The 19,576-nt window shown below is 41.6% G+C and overlaps 2 protein-coding genes across 13 annotated transcripts in view; one reads left to right on the forward strand and one right to left on the reverse strand.

Annotated features, from left to right (window-relative positions):
- The window catches only part of LOC137429537 (protein-methionine sulfoxide oxidase mical3a), a 272,059-nt gene extending 263,789 nt beyond the window's left edge, over window positions 1-8,270 (forward strand). For all 8 annotated transcript variants that reach the window (XM_078778013.1, XM_078778017.1, XM_078778019.1 and 5 more), the window contains one exon: window positions 6,314-8,270. In XM_078778013.1, the coding sequence (XP_078634139.1) occupies window positions 6,314-6,498 (185 nt within the window). In that variant the 3' untranslated portion in view covers window positions 6,499-8,270. The remainder of the gene's footprint in view (window positions 1-6,313) is intronic.
- An 847-nt stretch (window positions 8,271-9,117) lies between these two features.
- The window catches only part of SMPD2 (sphingomyelin phosphodiesterase 2), a 612,478-nt gene continuing 602,019 nt past the window's right edge, over window positions 9,118-19,576 (reverse strand). For all 5 annotated transcript variants that reach the window (XM_078778065.1, XM_078778069.1, XM_068119574.2 and 2 more), the window contains one exon: window positions 9,118-10,327. In XM_078778065.1, coding sequence (XP_078634191.1) covers window positions 9,936-10,327 — 392 coding nt within the window. In that variant the 3' untranslated portion in view covers window positions 9,118-9,935. The remainder of the gene's footprint in view (window positions 10,328-19,576) is intronic.

Raw genomic sequence — 19,576 nt, forward strand, 5'->3', positions numbered from 1 at the left:
GAGCATTATATGAGCATAATATTATATGGGCATTATTTGAGTTTTACTTATAAATGGCATATCATGAAACAGTTAACATAACATTTAACTATTTTATTGGATTGGTGGAAATCTGCATGTATAATTATTAAATGTTTTGTATTATATATAATACATAATAAAGGGTCTGTTTGGAATATCTTAATGGACTAATGCATTTGGTGGAATTATGACACTCCACCCGCTGCCCACCCCGGTCAAAAACCTTTATTTTACCTTTGCAGTGTATGCATGCACACATTAGTTGTACATGACTTATTAAGGGTAAACGTTACGTTCCTCTAAGATTCTCACATTCCTCTAGGCCTCATTTATCTCCACAAGCATTTTCAATCCAAAAGATTCCGATGTTTGTGGAAGTGCTGCTGTAAAATTTCCTCCTTGGGGGTTTCATCCCTTTTTTTTCCTACTTTAGATTTTTACATATGTCCCTTGGCTGCAAAACTGTCCTCCTGGCTGTCCTGCAGGTCTGCCAAAGTATTTCCTTCTCCCAATGCTCCACAGAAGCATACACAGCCTATGTATGCTCCACATATCTTTTTGAGGTATCGTGCTAAACTGCATGTCGTTTATGTCCCTTTATTTCAATGGTGAAAAACCACTGAAATTATAGTACCCGGATCTTCACCAAATTCGAATCAATTTGTCCTTGTCGCATACCCAACCTGTCTACCAAATTTCGTCCGCATCTGTCCACATCATTTTAAGATATCCTGCTCACAGACAAACAAACAGACAAGCAGATAGACAGCGGTTAAAACATAACCTCCACCCACCTTAGATGGTGGAGGTAAAAATAGAAAGACATGACAGATCCTGTCCTGAAAGCTTTGCTTTGATGAACTGGAAGGATGCACGAGCTATCGTCCACCGTGCTCTGACCCGGAACTGGAAGCTGATTCTTTACTACAAGTCGATAAGTAATTAGTATAAGTGTAAGTAATTGTGATATGGCGTTTTTGGTGTCATATTTTTGGGAAATTGGCCTGTAAGTATTGGAATGTATATGGAGTCTCCCAATTAGACCCCTTCCCAACTTATTTTTCCAGACACACTCCATGCCCCCACTCTTCACTCTTCATTTTTCTTAACATACGATAATGCAAAAGCCTGACCATATACATTTTCTTTGGTTTGTTGTTGCATTTCTTTAAAGGATGCTACTCGTGTCTGCAGTGATTCAATTGTTATCATGCTTGGTGTCTTCCATTTTATTTTTTGCCACCACCTGAGAATGTGACCATGAAGTTTCACTCAATTGCCTTTAAACTCCCACACAGCCCTCCTATTTGATATGTGTGCACACGATCTGTCTCATCGCCTTCAGCAACTGATTGTTTGCGCTCAAGGCAGCCTCCCCCAAAGCGTGCTCACAAATATCCAACCAAAACGTGTTCATGACCTGCCGGACTTGGCATGCCATTAATACTCCTATGCATCCCACTTTTCCTCTTTCCTCTACCAACTTATTTGGTCGTCTCCCTTATTCCCTGACGTCCTGCCACTGTTATCCTAACTCATCTACTCCTCCATTCATCCAACGGTCCATTCTCTCATTTCTCACTTTTATCTCTCATTTCTCATCTGGCCACAGCCTTTCCTTGAAAGTTTAGATAATAAACATTTCCCTCTCCGGGTAAAAAGCCTGCATTCAATCAATGCCCAGCGCTGATGTATTTTCATTCACAGCCCTCACTTCCTAACTACTGATTTTCCTACATTCTTCACAGCAGTGAGACTGCTTGTCTTTTGTACATGTCTGTTGCCAACTTTTGGAGACAACTCGAATTACTGTATAATAATTATTTGAGTCCATTTTTTTTAAGCCTTCCTCCTTACCCCCCAACCCCATCCCCAGTTAGACAAAGACTGGTTGTGGCTTCTCCAAAACAATTTTGCATTTAGTAATTCCATCTAATCTTTATTATCACATAATAAACGAGCTCGGTTTGTTTCTATTATTGTCGTTTCCAAGTGCTATTGCTTGCTTTTCGGTTTTACGATGTAAATTACACTTAGAAGCTGGCAATGTTACTATCAACATTGCCATCATATTTTCTCTTGATTTACTTGTTGTTTCTTCTCATGTGATCTCTACATATATTTAGTTGTGAATTATTTATTCTGTCATTTTAAAAGTATTCCTGAGCAGTCTGCATCCTGAGTACTTCAGCAAAGTAATGGTAAAAATGGTCCATTCTCATGTTCACGAATACGGATTAAGATCTACGAAACAGAAAAGAGTGTTTGTTTTTTCTTAAGATAAAGTTTATAAATTATTGGGAGTGCTGTAAACAACATCTCAAGTAAGCTCCCACCACCTTCTTTGCTCAACTGGTGAATATTCTGCACTGAAGAATTGCTATTGCCAAAAGCAAATCTCTAAAAACCCAATTGAACTTGGTGGCTGTCACTTATTATCATCCGTTGGTACAAGTGACCATGAGAATGAACCAAGAAGTTTTACTCCTTCGTGGTCGGATATCCATTGTTACTTTATGCAATATAACCTCTCATTTACCAAAATTCGGTTCACAAGTCAAAGGAATTCCAGAACTGCAAAAAGAAGTCGTTTAACTATAAAGTACAGTATAAACCATGCACATAAACTCAGAAGCATTAATTTCCTCATGGTTATCTGTTCACATGTTACATATAAATCTGGTATTCACATATTATGTACGCACTACGCAGTCGGACATTTCTATCGCACACCTCCTTTGCACTTTACTCCAGTAAATCCTGCGACCTTTCGAGTCATATAAATCTTTCGAGCCTAAGTTGAAAGACACATTCTCTGTAAACAGCAAAATTCTCAAACACTTAACACAAAATACGACATTTAAGACACACAAAAAGGGAACCATCTCCCTTGCCTTCATTTCCTTGCCACATAAATTACACAGTTGTTCTTTGTGCTGATGCCGAGAAGGACCTCGGTCTCAGGACAGCGAGAAATCCAAATATAGTGGCAACTGCTCCTGGTCGGCTTCCATTCCTAGCCAGCTTTCAGCTCGGCTGCAACAGAATTGACACAGCAAAAAAGCTGCATGCAGAGTATGCCCTGCTTTCCAGCTGGATTAACGTGGCAAAAAATCACACGCGATCGCCGAACCAAGGAGTTGCATCTGGGATCTCGTCCTGTACTGAGCTCTCCGGGCCCAGGCCTTAATGGCTTCAGTCCAACTGGATCACTCCTACACTGCAGCAGCTCGTCAAGACATTCGTTCGTTGGAGCAGCTTATCGCCCAGATATTACATGTATTATATATTTATATATATATATATATATATATATATATTTATTTTTTTTAATATACAATCGTGGCCACAAATATTGGCACCCTTGCACTTTTTTTGCACCATTTCTTCCAGATAATTGTTGAAATTAAAAAATCTTTTGGTATCCACATATGTACTTCTTTGGTTTGCAGTGGAACAAAACAAAAGAGCTGAAAAGATCACGAAATCGGCTTATTTCACACAGAAATCCTAATATGGGAAGGACAATATTACTGGCACCTTTTAGAAGTTGTTATAAATAATTAGATTTCAAGCAGGTGATTCTCCTTTACTTTGGAACTGAACACACTTGTGGTGAGTTGCAGGTGCCAGCAATACAAAAATCACTCACTCAACCAGTTTGAATAGAGAAAAGGAGCCATTCTGCTGTTTTGTGTTACTGTATGTACCGCAATGAGCATGGAGAAAAGAAAGTAAACCAGAAAATTGTCTGAGGAGGTCAGACACAAGATTGTAGCCAATGATGGACAATCTCAAGGCTACAAGTCCATCCCCAGAGAAGTTGAAGTTCCTGTGTCCACCATACGCAATGTTATCAGGAAGTTTGAGGCCCATTGCACTGTAGCCAACCTCCCTGGACATGGCTGCAAGAGAAAGCTTGATCAAAGATTGCAGCGAAGGATTGGTCCTGGTCATAAGAAAGCCCAATTGGAGTTTTCCAAAACACACCTGAACAAGTCAAAATCCTTCTGGGAGAATATCCTCTGGACAGATGAGACCAAATTAGAGCTTTTAGGTAAAACACATCATCTCTATGTTTACAGAAAGCAAAACGAAGCCTTCAAATAAAAGAACACCTTCCCCACACAAACATGGAGGAGGTTCAGTGATGTTTTGGGGTTGCTGTGCTGCCTCTGGCACTGGGTGCTTTGAATGTGTGCATGGCATCATTAAATCAGATTACTGGGGCATTTTGGAGCGCAATGTTCAACCCAGTGTCAGAAAGCTGGGTCTCTGTCGAAGGTCATGGGTCTTGCAGCAGGACAATGACCCCAAATATACTTCAAAAAGCACCCAGGAATGGTTCAAGACAAAACGCTGGACTGTTCTGAAGTGGCCAGCAATGAGTCCAGATCTGAATCCCATTGAACACTTGTGGGGAGATCTGAAAACAGCAGTTGGGAGAAGGCACCCTTCAAATCTGGGAGAACTGGAGCAGTTTGCACAAGAAGAGTGGGGTAAACTGCCAGTGGAGAGGTGTAGGAAGATCATTCATGGCTATAGGAAGCGCTTGACTACAGTTATTTTGTCCAAAGGATGTGCTACCAAATATTAAGTCTCGGGTGTCAATAATTTTGTCAATGCCATTTCTTTTAATTTTCTGATTTAAAGGATACATCAAGTTCTGAATCAAGAATAAAGGTGTTCTGTAATATTAACAGTGAAATCAGGAATTGTGGAGACGAAATACTTTTGCCAATTTCAACTTATTTTCAAGAAAATTATGAGTTATTTGAAAAAAGTTCAAGGGTGCCAATATTTTTGGCCACGACTGTATATACACTGTATATAGTAAAGGATAACCTGTCTAATTAGTGTTGATAATATATTTGCAATAAAAATACGAGGGGGGCCAGGGGGCAGGGTTGGGAGTGACGAGGATAGGTTGTGTGTATGTGCATGTGCGCACCATTCATCATAGTTGAGTTATATTTGTGTTCAAAGTCCTTTTCACCTTAATTACCAAATATTTCAGCATACACGTCCATGTGGGGTACAAGTTGAATTGGCTGATATTCCAATTTTTCTTTCTTTCATTCATAAATACGTCAATTTGGGGTCTACGACAAAGAGGGCTGACAGGATGGCCTGGAGGTGTGCACACTCGTTTCTAAGCTGTCTAGCCTGGCTTTGATTCCCGACCCAGCTATAAACTGCCATCCCGGTTTGTCACAGGCAGGATGATTCATCAATCTCCATCATCATTCAATTAGTCTCCTGGACTCTGTTTCCTTCTCTCCTGACAAGGTGGTGAAGTTTATGTCAAACCTCGACTCTGATTCTGCAACTGGACCAGACGGCATCAGCCCACGGGTCCTAAAATCCTGCTCTGCCGCTCTTTCACTCCCTCTCTCTGTTCTCTTCACCCTCTCTTTTGCTCAAGGTCATCTGCCTTCAGCTTGGAAATCAAGAAACAATACCGCTTTACACAAGAAAGGTGCAAAAACAGATCCTTGCAACTCCAGACCAATCAGCCTGCTTCCAATAATCAGCAAGGTCATTGAATCAATCATTGCTTCGGATATCAAATCCTTCCTCTTCTCCAATGGCTTGTTCTCGGATCATCAATTTGGATTCAGACCAGGTCATTCTACTCTGGACATGTCCCCAACCCCTCCACTTTGTGGACAGGTTGTGTGTGTGACAAGGAAGAATCGATTCAATTTTGGTGAAGATCCGGATCCGGATCCTGTTAGTATAATTTTCTTTTGTACTTGCAACACACACACTGCAGATTTTGTATTTTGTCCCCAACCCCTCCCGGACATTAAAATTAGCTCCGTCCGACCGACCAATCATCTGTCCATGTACTTTTGTGTACGCAATATTTTTTTTAAACCGTGAACTTGCAAGTTTTCATATTGCAGATATCTATTCCTCAAGACATTATCTCAACCAGATTAGATCATGGCCTTGATTGGCTGAATTATGTTGCCATGGCAACCATCTCAGGAACTTAGCTTGTGCTATTCGAATCACTACATATTTCAAAAACAGTTCAACATTTAGCTTTCATGTTACACAGAAATATTTCTCATACTACCCAAAAGGTGGGGCCCTACGATATCAGCTCCTTGTTGTCGTTATTTTCTATTAATACTTTAAAAGTAATTGTTTTTAGGTGTCTGTCTTTAAAGCCTGTATTGGCATGGCAAATGATGATGAAACTTATTGTGCTTTGGTGGAAGGAGGGCCTTACAGAAAAAACCAAATTGATGTTGATGCCATCCGTATTGTGTGTTGTGGACAGACACTGGCAAGTCTGAAAGCGAGCTGGTTGAAGAAAAGCGGATCTTACGCGAGATGCTCGAAGTGGTAGAGCACCGAGACTCTCTCGTCGCACTACTTGAAGAGCAACGCCTTCGTGAGAAGGAGGAAGACCGTGACATTGAAGCCACCATGTTGTCCCGTGGCTACAAAATCAACTGGACTTGAGAATGTGCCCGATGACCCACGTTGCACGGGGCATAGGGCCTGCGTCATGACGCCATGTTGATGAACATGAGGATAGTCCTCACAAGATGTCTCCCAACATTCTTTTACAGGCTCCACCTTTGTCTTCCGTCGTGATACTTTTATCTAATTGTGGTTTTTCTTTTGAATATTTTACTTTTATTGTGACAACAGGATGACGTTTAAAAATTTTTAAATTCCTTATCACATTAACTTCACTGCTTTTTTTTGGTAATCTACGTTATGGAACAACCTCATTAGTGTTTGAACTCAGTTTCCCATCATTGGGTCAGCCGGATGAACCGATTTCGCACATCGACATCTTTTCCTAAAAAGAAAAGAAAACCTTCATGGTTATCACAAATTTTGAGCTACTTCTGGGTTTGATCTTGTGCATTTCATCACATTCAGACATTTGCAAAGATCTAATGTCGGGCGACATGTTTACCTGCCGCAAGTACCTTCCAACATTTGGACAGGTATGGCAAGACTACCCCCCACAAATGCATTCTTTACCAACTTCAAAATGTCATGACAACGACACAGCAGTTACCCAAAGACTAATTGGATATGATTCTAGGCTGTTGGATTTGGATTTACCATTGATGGAAAGATTCTCTGAAACTGTTTTGGTCATCGAATTGTCTTTAGCACCACAAACACGAAGCTGCACACTCACATCGCCATGTTCCCATCGGGAGACCGTTTCCATGAGCAATGGTTGGATTTTAATCCAAGGCCTTAATCACTACACAAGCCTTTCTAAGTCGGGTTTTGTCTTCGCATTGCAATCATGGGGTGTTTATATTAAACTGGATACGAGGAATGAGAAACACAAGTATTGGGTTGTGGACAAATGTATTGTGTAAGTTATTGTGGATTTATTTTGTTTTTAAGTTGGAATACATTTTTATGGTTATTCTGTGCCTTGGCGCATGGCAGGTATAATTGTTTTTATGCAAAGTACTCAAGGATTATGACCTGAGAGAGACAGTCTGGCAAGCGTCGTCCATTTAGGGATGGCCACAAACACAATTGGATCTCTGATTGTACCCTTGGTGATGATGACACATTTTTGACTAAATTACTGTTGCCATTTTTTTTCATTCTTGGTGAAAAATTGGGGAAAGGGGTGGGGAGAGTGAGGAGCGAGGATGCCACCTTGACGGTTTATACCTGGCTGTCCCAGTCCCTTGTATCGATGCAGTCGGTGCCACTGGATCAGAGACCTTAAGCGCACGTACACACACTGCGGTGTTTCTGAACTGCGTATATACTGATGTGTTTGTAAGTAAAGGCTGAATGTTGTTTTTTTTGTGTGTGTGGAAAAGATGGCACTTGTAAATGTCATTTGATACATTGAAGGAGGACAGCCCGGTAGAACAAGCGTACAACTGTACCACGCGCACATGCGCCCACCCTAGCCCCCCAACCCATGACCTTCCAAGGACTGTTGCTTTTTTCCTCGCCAGTTTCTGCAGGTAAAATCATTTTGTATTACAGTTTGTTTTTGCACTGTTTCAGGTCAAGGCCTTGTTCGAAGGCATGTTTATTGTGCCGAAGGCAAGTCTGTGCGTACGGTAAGGAAATTGGCCTTATTTATTTCATTTCTCTGTTGTACAGAAAAAAACAACATTCATTACATGCAGTGTTCTGTACGTAATATCTGCTATAAAAAGGCATTATTGTAATAATTGTGTAAAATCGCATCAGTCACTTCAATAAAATAACTGGCGAATGTTTCGCAAAATTGCTTTCAAGATATGTACCAGGTTTGTACCTTTTAATAGGTTTAAATGCAACAGTGCTGCAATTTTTAGGGTTATGTTGCCATTTTATAGATGAGACGTATTTCTGACAAATGTGAATGTTAGGTGCATTTTTTGGTAAAAGTTGGGAACCTCACTTTTTAACATAATGCTGAATTCGATTAACCCGGTTCCCAAGCCGAATTTGGAGGCTTTGACCTTCTAATTAGCATAAACAAAATGGCCGCCAAATTGCCATTTTTGGACAATTTCTTTGAACAAGCATTTATATATCACAAGTGCGTGCCCGTACTTGCGGGGAGGTAAGTACGTGGACATATGTACGTTGACGTATGTACCAAAAATAAGGCCTCACTGGCCGGAAGTTCGCATATCGCAGTTACGATTAATCGCAAATTAGTTTTAATGGCCAATTCTTCAATTAGCGCCAACATATTTTGCCATTTTGCAATTTCATCACAAGGAAAAGCACAAAGAGAAGAGAACAACAAACACACACGCGGTTCCTTCGCTGTAGCTTGACCGTACGTGCAAAAAAAAATTAAAACTTTCATCGTTCCTTCGGTCTTCGCTCTCGTCCTTCGCCGTTCCTTCGCTCTCGTCCTTGGCTGTTCCTTCGTTCACGTACAAAACGTATGTGTTTGCTAAATAAATGGCCATAACTTGGTAACCACTTGTCCGATTAATAGCAAACCTTGAAAAGGCACATCCTCAGGTCCCCAGCAATATACCTGGCAAGTTTCACTTAGATCGGACCAGTGGTTGTCGATAAACAGCGGTCACAGACACACACACAGACACACAGATTGCTTGCATTATAGAGAGATGTATATAAATGCAGCTCTTTTATTTTAACTTTACAACTTTTACCCCAAAATGCACCTAGAAGCTTATCCATGGCCTTTTTCATAAATCCATCTAGTCTATTAACAAACTTGGCCTTCTTCAAATCACTGCAAACAAAAATGATCGACTAGATAGGTCTTGTATGATCCATAACCTATCACACGAGGATTTGGGACGGACATCCCTTGACAAGTTCTGAAAAAGGTTTACAAAGCCGCTATAACCTCTGAGCTTCCTCTCGCTCTTCCTTTTGCCATACAAGGGAGGGAGGGTGAATCATGTGGGTTTTGGGAATGAGAAAAACAATTGTGCAATGTTTAGGTTCTTGGTGATTTTATAGACATCTTCCAATGGATTTTAACACAACAGTTGGACAGTGACGGAATCTTTTCAGTACCAGTTCTGGTGATCACCACCAGTTTGACGATTTCTCCTTCCACATAAAACGGAATGACTTTATTTTAAGGATCTGAGTGTTAACTCATCGTTATCCACGCACTTTCACCTATTCTACCCAGGGATGCTGCTAAAGCAATGTCTTTGCCAGGATATCGCAGTGACTGGTTTGCCATGGCCTCCCCAGCAGTAACTAGAACAATGATTTGAATCCACAACTGATGATTTAGAAATAAACGTTTCGCAAAAAATATACAGTGAAAGCATCTGTATTTGGAAGGAATCCAGAAAGTGCACTCTAGTTTGGCAAGATTCTCGGATACATCTCAGCAGCTTTGCACTGATGAATATTTTCGTGACTGTTTTTAATGATTCGTTTAGATTTAATTAACCAACCGAGCACTGATCTCAGATCATTGCACGCCCTTTATCGTGGATCAGTGCGTGCTGAAGAGTGTGAGTTTGCCTGCGCATCTCGTCCTCTGCACCACGGAGGGCCTTTATCTCGGTGGTGAAAAGCACGTAGGCAGCGATGGCCAGAAGGGCAGAGAGGGAGGCACCGAGGCCCAAGAGACAAAGCACAACGATGGGTAAACCTTCTTCTGCCAATGTCTCGGCTCCAAAGACGAATGAAAGGGCCTTGGAGGTAATGCCGCATAACGCAATGGCCACTGAAAGAAGCACCAGCGCGATGCTGAGACCGAAGAGGCGCCCGGCTCCTCGCTGATGTCCGGTGGCGACGTGCAAGCCAACTCTGAGCTCCGTACGTGCCTCGTTCAAGACGTCAATGGCACCAATCTCTGGTCAGAAGGGTAAAATGGGTCGTGAGGGAGAAAGAAAGCTTAAATGGTCATCGAATTACACAATGCACCACCAAATAATCGTTTGCTGCAAAATGTACTTTTGCTTCGGGACAATTGATGGACAAATTGTACAATAAAACTATGACAAAGCTATTTCCAAAGCTAAAACAAACCGATGTTGCATCTGCTTTCGATATGTTATTTACCTTCACATTCAAACAGCAAATCCCATTGTTTAACTTTTATTTAACAAACCACATGTGCAGGCAAGGATTTTGCCGACAAATCCAAATATCTAATCGAAGGAAAGGTACCATTAGGTCTCGAGGAACTACAAATGATAATGGACAATCACTTTGAAGGACTGTGCTCCATGATATCATGTGCACCAACAGCTATTTAATAGTTTTAAAGTGCTCAACCCCAGATCTAATGTCTTTATCGAGCAAATAGGTCCAGGTATTTGACTTGCAGATTGCATTATTGATGATGACCATTCGTTTTTGCATCTTCAGATGCATTTGACTGCCGAAGCAGTTTCCTTGGCCATTGGGCACAATCCTGGACGGGTCGCCACTCTGACGCAGGATACCCGAATGGATCATTCATCCCAGCAAGCTGGTACTCAATTTGCCCACCTCGGAAGGATGACAGGCTGAGTCAACCCCCCTGGCGTTAATTCAGCGATCGACCGGGATTCGAACCCGGGATCCGAGGATCCCAAGCCGCACCCCAACCGCTAAGCCAACGCCAGGCTCTCAGATTGCATTATTATTGAGGCATAATTATGCTGCTCATGTGCACACATCAACAAGGGAAGTGAGTCCATCTTGGCCAAGGCAGCAGCATGCTAATTAGTGTATCGATCAACAGGCTTTAAAAGGGCATGTGGCATGATTTTCGGTTCTGATATTCATCGGTATATGCATTTATAATACTATTTCCATCGAATTTGGTTTAGCAGCGTTGGTAATGAAGTTATAATTACCATTTTTCTCGCACTGATCAACTGACTTGTTGTGCAATTGCCACTCAGGCTCTGCTAGAAGCGGTGACACAGATTGACTAAGTCTCTCCTGCATTGTTTGATGACACGTGCACTTTCGGTGTTATGATATTCAGTATTCTCGCTCAATGAGCACTTCACTTATATTGGTTCACGAGTTATCAAGTGACCACTATAATATTCATCATGTGTGTGCGTCTGTCTGTGTGTGTGTCTGCCTGTCCGCAGCATAGCTACCCGATGACATCATCCGATCTTGATGAAACTTGGGTGGGAGGTTGATATCATGATCTAGTTGTGTCCTGCCTAGAGTGGGCGTATTGCGCCCATTGTGGGCAGAGCCACGCCCGAAAAAGATGTCTTTTTAGGGGGTAATCGAGTTCAAGCTACATCTTCTCCGAGGGGTTTGGTGGAATCTGACAGGGGTTTCGGTATTTGGTTAGGCCAATGTCATGTGTCTAGCCCCAAGGAGCTCGATTTTTCATTTTTGCCCCAAGGTCAAGGTCACAAGGTCACGAAATTTACAAAAGTCGATTTTTGATGGTTTCATAACATTGTTCACTTCCTGATAGGGTGAAATGTCATACATTATCTTATATTATCACATACATCATGAAATACAAGTTTTCCAACAAATTTCAGAATCCTTGACCTTTGAAGGTCACAACGGTCAAAGTTTGAAAGTTGTCGGAATCAAACCGAATTTTCGGTATTGTGTAGCTAACTAGTCTCATAACAGATAATACATTCCTATTTATCTATTTTCAATGTCGGTTTTGACCTTTGTCATTGACTACCGCTCGCTCGTGAACCATCGTCGTCTCCTGACTTGTTCATTATCAATTTCATTTGTCAAAATAACAAAATATTACATCAAATCCTACATTTGTTTTCGTAGCAGGGCATGCATACTGTGTACATGCTGATGTGACAAAGCAGTTGGTGCTTCTTAAGTGTGAAACAAATGTATTTGAACCACCGTGTGTGTGTGTGTGTGTGTGTGTGTGTGTGTGTGTGTGTGTGTGTGTGTGTGTGTGTGTGTGTGTGTGTGTCATCATTCTGAACTGAAGGCTACCTGCTGTTGCAGGTAATAAAAAATAGCACCAATTGAAGGCTAATCGATTTACGTGGTTAAAATGCTGCTAATCGATTTACGTGGTTAAAATGCTAATAATCGATTTACTTGAAATAAAAAAAATTTGTTTTTATTTTAAACGTTTTAAAAGCCCTCTTTCCACGCTTGAAGAAGAAGCAAGAATGGGGGCTTCACGAAGTGGTTCCAACGGTAACATTTGTTATTAGTCCCCTACCGGTGTACACCGGAGGGGACTATAGGTTTGCACGCCGTCCCTCCGTCCGTCCGTCAGTCAGTCAGTCAGTCCGTCAGTCCGTCAGTCCGTCACGCAAAGAACAGTTTTCCGGACTTTTTTTCTAAACTCTTAATGCTAATGATTTCAAACTTGGCACATGGTTTCCTCATGATAAGTTACAGATCAAGTTCGAACCTCACGACGTTTCGATCATTTTTGACAAAGTTATGGCACTTTGAACTTTGGGAATTCTGATAATTCTGATGATCCTTAACTCAGTGCCATTTTAAGTTTTAATTTCCTTTAAAAACCAATTTCTCTGCAATAATAGGACCGATTGAGATCAAATTTTCACCATAGGGACTCGGTCTGTAGAATATTTTAATGGTAATTATGACGTCATGTCACGTGGTTCGGCCGCCATATTGTTTTTCGTGAAAACCCGAAAACCCCTTTTTCTCTGCAACGGCTGAACAGATCGAGGCCAAACTTTGCAGGCAGAATCGCATACCCATGACGAACAAAAAAGTCAGCGAGCATGACGTCATGCATCACATGGTTTCAGAGTTATGCCGTTTTTAAGCACAAACCTTTAAAACCGAGCCTCTCCCTCATTTGTGATCCAATCAAGGGGAAACTTCACAGATATGTTCAGCATGTCAATCTACTAAAACGTCATTTGGGAATTTGCGATAAGGCACGTGGTTTGGCAGATATCGTTAATTAAACGAAAATATTTTTTTTAATGGATAACTCTTGTTTATTCTCGAGTTCTCCTCAAGCCGCACCGCGCGCCCTCAGCCTCGTCTGCGAACGTCCAAAGCGTGACAGCGCGTGCTTTCGGGAGAGGCAGAGCCAAGCCGACCAACATATATATACACATCGATCATTGATCGTGAACCGGAAAATATAATAAATTACTGATATTTAGCGACTCCAAAGGTTCTTTATCAACAACTTATTTTCTCGTGCTTCTGCTGACCTGTCTGCAAGGTGTATACATCGAAGTCCCGAGTGTGAATCACAGGTGAGCCCGTCCTGAGGTAATTAGCGATTGGGAACGATTCAGAACCTGTGGGTAAATAACCCTTGGTAATTTCCCCAACAGTTTCCCGGACGACAGACTGCCGGTCGGGGACATGTATTGCAGCGCAATACTCAGAATGCTTGTTCTACAATAGTAGGAACCATTTAGAATCAAAGGCAGGAGCACAGAAAATGATATGTAGTAATACTTATCAAAGCAATCGTAAAATATAAAAAAGTACACAGAAGAAAAACTACCAACAACAACCAAATGGCAGCAGCAGCAACAACGTGTTATAAAATATCAATTTTACACATGTTTCATTTCATTTTACATACTCAATAAGACTCACAGGTGAACATGCAACATGGCTGTGAAGTCCAACATGCTGACTTTAAACATGTCAGCGAAGCGACAGGTAGGCACACCTAGTTATGGCTGAATTTAAACATTAATTAGCAATGTGATATTTCTTTTAATGCCTCTGTCTTTTCCAAAAACTTAATTTTCACTGAATGTTGATCGGGTCATTCTTTCATGCATTGCATATCCGAGCAATATTCCTAGCGGATCGCTGTTCTAAGAGGGCCCCTCGTTCTTTCATTCATCTGTATGATAAAACACTTGTCACATCTGTCACATAAATATCGTGAGATTATGGAATAGAGGGCAAAGGAAATGGAAGAAATACATCCTCAAAGCCACTTTCAAAGCCTGTCATGAGTCAACAAGTATTCAAGGACCTCAGTCAATACTTCATAAAAGCTCCTTTGGTAGCGATTACAGCTTCGAGTCTTCTTGGGTATGATACTCCAAATTGAGCACAGGTGCATCCAATTTCCTTTGATCATCTTTGAGATGTCTACAACTTGGAGTCCGCCTGGAGCCAATTCAATTAATTGGACATAATTTAGAAAGAAACACACCTTTCTGTATAAGGTCCCACAGTTGACAGTGCATGTCAAAGCAGAAACTCTACCATGAAGTCCAAGGAACTGTTCGTATAACTCCGAGATATAATTGTGAGGCGGCATAGATCTGGGGAAGGGTATAAAACAATTTCTAGTGTTGAAAGTTCCCAAGAGCACAGTGAGCTCCATCGTTAGAAAATGGAAAACATATGGAACTACCCAAACTCTCCGAGAGCTGGCCGTCCAACCAAACTGAGCAAGAAAGACCTTGGTCAGGGAAGTGACCAGGAACCCAATGACCACACTGACAGAACTACAGAGTTCCTTGGCTGAGATTGGAGAACCTGCTGGAAGGACAAAAGTCTCTGCAGCACTTCACAAATCTAGACTTTATGGGAGAGTTGCCAGACGGAAGCCACTCCCGAGAGAAGCATGCCGAGAGATTGAGAAAAGGCACGGGAAAGACTGAGTGCATGAGGCAAAATATTCTGTGGTCTGATGAGACAAAAATTGAACTCTGGCCTGAATGCAAAGTGCTATGTCTGGTGGAAACCGACCATCACGCATTTACTACGATCCCTACTTTGGAACATGGCTGTAGAAGCATCATGATATGGGGATGCGTTTTTGTGGTGGGGACTGGGAGACTTGTAAGGATAGAGAAAACAATGAACGGAGCCAAATACAGGCAAATCCTTGAGGGGAACCTGCTTCAAAATGCAAAAGACCTTAGACTGCGGTGAAGATTTACATTCCAACAGGACAATGACCCGGAGCATACAGTCAAAGCAACACTGGAATGGCTTCAGAACAAGAACCTGAAAGTCCTTGCGTGGCCCAGCCAAAGCCCAGACTTTAATCCCATTGATAATATTATCAATAATCTGTGGTTCAAAATCAAAATAATAATCAAAATCAAAACAATAAATATCAAAATAAGAATCTATTATTATCAATAATAATCAATAATCTGATCATTATTATTATCAATAATCCACAGATTATAATCTGTGGAAATACTTAAATTGCTGTTCATCTCCACTACCCATCAAACTTGACAGAGCTTGAGCGAATCTGCAAGGAAGAATGGGAGAAACTCCCCAAATCCAGATGCGCAAAGCTTATACAGACATACCCGAGGATTCAAAACTGTAATCACTGCTAAAAGTGCTTGTACAAGGTATTGACTCGGGGTTGAATACTTATGTACATTAGATATTTTCATCTTTAATTTTTAATTCTTTTGTATAATTTTCTGAAAAGAAAATTTCACTTTGACATTATGGGTATTTTGTGTAGATCGGTCCATTTAATTGGAGAAATTTAATCCATTTTAAATTCAGGTTGTAACAACAAAGGGGTGTGAATACTTTCTGAAAGCACTGTATATGGTCACCATTGTCCCTCCCAACTGGGACTTCAAAGTCATCAGAGATACAAAAATACCAATTTGAGGTGAGATATGTCGTCAGGTCACTCCAACAAAGCAATAATGACAAGTTATTAATGGAACAAGTTATTGAAATATTTTGTCAATAACTTCAATCAGTGACGTTTGCCTCTCATTCACAAGACCCTTTCACTTCACAAATGCGGTATAATCAGCTCAGGCCAAACCACCATCTACAGGCCCAGGCAGCAACTATTCTCAGTTTGCAGAAATGTATGGTAAATTAAATTAGTAACCTACAGGATTTCCATTCAAATCATTAGGCAGCAAATGCAACTTACTGCATTTTGTGTGTGTGTGTGTGTGTGTGTGTGTGTGTGTGTGTTTTAGATTGAGAGAGACAGACACACAGAGAGAGAGAGAGAGAGAGAGAGAGAGAGAGAGAGAGAGAGAGAGAGAGAGAGAGAGAGAGAGAGAGAGAGAGAGAGAGACAGACAGACAGACAGAGAGAGAGACAGAGACACACAGACAGACAGACAGAGAGAGAGAGAAAAAGAAAGAGAGAAAGAAAGAGAGAAAGAAAGAAAGAGCGAGCTAGCAATATGCCTAGCGGATCGCTATTCTAAAAGAGCCGCTCGTTCTTTCATTTTTTCATTTTCATTCCTCGTTCTTTCATAAGTTCATTGTGGACGTATCGTTAGAGCTTTCCAGAGAATGTTAGCCAGTTTGCAAATCGCTTCAACCCTCCTGATAAATTCACAATGGCAGACAGATGGACGAAAAACAAATATAATATGAATGAAGACTTTTTAATATATATACTTTAGACAAGTGACTTTATCTAGTTCAACCACAACTTTATATAATTCATTACTTGATGCAGCTGCCAACATAATGTAGGAAAGTATGAAGTTTGACTGTCGGACAGGAAGCCACGTTGCCCAGATGCAGAAAAAGAGAGACAGACATTAAGCACCTGTTTTTGTGATTCCTGAAGAGGCACGTTAGCTCTGAAGGTATTCTCACATGAACAAAGCAGGACCGATGCAAAACATAAAACAATTCAGACTTTGATATGCGACAAAAGTTATAGGTGAATCAAACCTAAAATGACAAGTGAAATATCCACTCTTTGCAACCCCTAATATATTATTTTAACGTTTTTGAAAGATTTAATGTTTTTGTTTCATCATTGTTATTTTTAAATGATCAAAACCACAGTGAAATTTCAAATGTTACAGCGAAGAGGGACGCCATGTTGGGCACAATCTTGTTTGAACACGTTGCATGACATGTGGCTCAAGTAAGACTGTGTAATCGGATGTAAATGCTATTTAAATACTGATATTTAAAGGCATGATGCAGCGGAAGCAAGTACTGCAATTATTTGCTTATTTTGCATATAAACATGCATGTTGTGACATGCTGCATTGCTGCATGATTTACTCACTTCCAATGTAACGCCTCACTAGCTTTATCAGAGGGGCAAGAGGACCGGATATCCTGTTACAGCCCTTATACCTGATTGCAATTTCCAAGAATCGAGTGCGAAGTAGTAAAGCTTCAATGACTGAGGTACTCGTGACATCTCAGGGCCCTCCAGCTCACGTGTGTTACATAAACGTTGATTCGAGCTTGATGTTTCATTTGGATGTTCTTCAGTGTTCTTCCTTTCCAATTATCCAACACCAAGGGTTACTTGGTGTTGGATAATTATTATGAAAGAATGAAACGTGAAGTTAATGATGCCGATCATGGAGAAGTAGAAAGTAGAGCCACGCAAATGAAAAATAGGAAGTATAACCCTAACATGGCCTTGGGGTTTCTATTTATTGTTTTGGAAAAAAAAATTCAATGCTCAATCGTTTTGTTTTGCTTGAGCTGAAGTTCTTGCTCCGGATATTATGAAACCAAGCTAACTAAAACAGCACTTGATATCAAACATGTTGCCTTCAAAGATAAATTGCGAAGCTTTCCATATATATATATGTATATAAATAAAGATACATTACATATATATATAACTATATATATATAACTATATATATATTGTTGCGGAGATGAGGACTGTATATTTTTTTGATTGTGTGCTGTACTATTATTATTATTGGTTATTCTGCGCCCCCCTACCTCCGGAGCTGTGTAAAGGTGAAAGGGCATCCCATAATTAGTCCACAAGCATACACGTCAGCCAAGTAATAGAATACCCCTGTTGATAGTTATCTCTTATTCTGTGTTCTAGGGTAAGGCTGTGTCTCCCATTAATTGAAGTACTCCATTGCACCAGTGAAAGAGAATAGATCCCCTTTCATTCCCATCCCCAAAACCTCCATTTCCTATCACATCCCCTTTCGTCATTGCTGAGCCCTCGATTCCCAATTACCTCCCCTCCAATAACCGCCATTGACCACGAGGCTCGAGTCGGGGAAGAAAGGCGTGTCTCCACCTCGTCATAGAGGGGAAGAGGGGCGTGCCCGCCCGTCGTCATCCAGGGCGGAGCCCGAGGGTCGCGCGACCAACCAGGGCCGAGGTGAGCACCCCGATGGGCGTGTCCAAAACGCCGGCGGCTTAATCGCTGGAGGCGCTATAAAAGGCGCGAACGGAAGTGAGTTGTGAGTTGGTCTGAGTTGGTTGAGAGTCGGTCGTCAAGTGGAGAGTGGTGAAGAGTCAGTCAGTGGAGTCGGTGGTCAGTTGGTTACGGTGAGGAGTCGGTGGTGGCGGTCAGTGGTTGCGTTGGTTGCGGTGAGGAGTCGAGGAGGGAGGAGATCAGAAGACAGGAAGGCCTTGAGTTGGACGAAGCAAGAGAGGAAGTTGTTGGACTGGGTGGGACTAAGGAAGGAGAGAGAACCCGTCACACCAATCCACCAAGCTCCGCGTTGGCTCCACCAAGCGTTCACCTCCACCAAGGCTCCACCAAGCTCCGCGTTGGCTCCACCAAGCGTTCGCCTCCACCAAAGCTCCACCAAGCTCCGCGTTGGCTCCACCAAGCGTTCACCTCCAGCCATCCACCTACCTGCCATTCCTGTCATTCCCCGCGTGAGTCTGTCTTTTGTTTGTTCTGTCCCTGGGTATTTAATTAAGTCTGTAGGTAAGCTAAAATTTGCACTGTGTCACCTGCGTCTTATGTGTTGTAAATAAACCTTGATTGCTCCTTTTTGCTTGTGTAAATAATAAATCCAATTACTCTTCTGTCCGTCTATTCGTTTTATTCCTTTTCCTCTTTGCATTCGTCGTTTTAGTCTTTTCCCCTCATTGAGCAGCTGCGGTGCGATCCGGCCAAAGTCCTGGGTGAATCGGGTGAGTCAGGGATCCTGTAACGGTCGCGGCAATACCACCGCTCGGTAAATAACATCTTAATCCGTGATCAGTAACAATTGGTGTCTGGGAGTGAGATTCGGGGCCCGAACCAAATTTTTTAAACATCTAGAAAAAATTTGGTCAAAATTTGGAGCGGCCGAAATTTGTTTTGTTTTATAAAACCCGAATTTTGAAATCGCGCCATGGCTGGTCAAGGCGATCGAATGCCGGTGGGTGAGCTAGAAGAGGGGTTAGGGGTAACCCAGGATCAAATGGAGGGGAGCAATGAGGAGGCGGTTGAGGGA

This window comes from Myxine glutinosa, chromosome 1, assembly GCF_964187855.1.
Source record: "Myxine glutinosa chromosome 1, kmMyxGlut1.1, whole genome shotgun sequence".
In the NCBI taxonomy this organism is placed as follows: Eukaryota; Metazoa; Chordata; class Myxini; order Myxiniformes; family Myxinidae; genus Myxine; species Myxine glutinosa.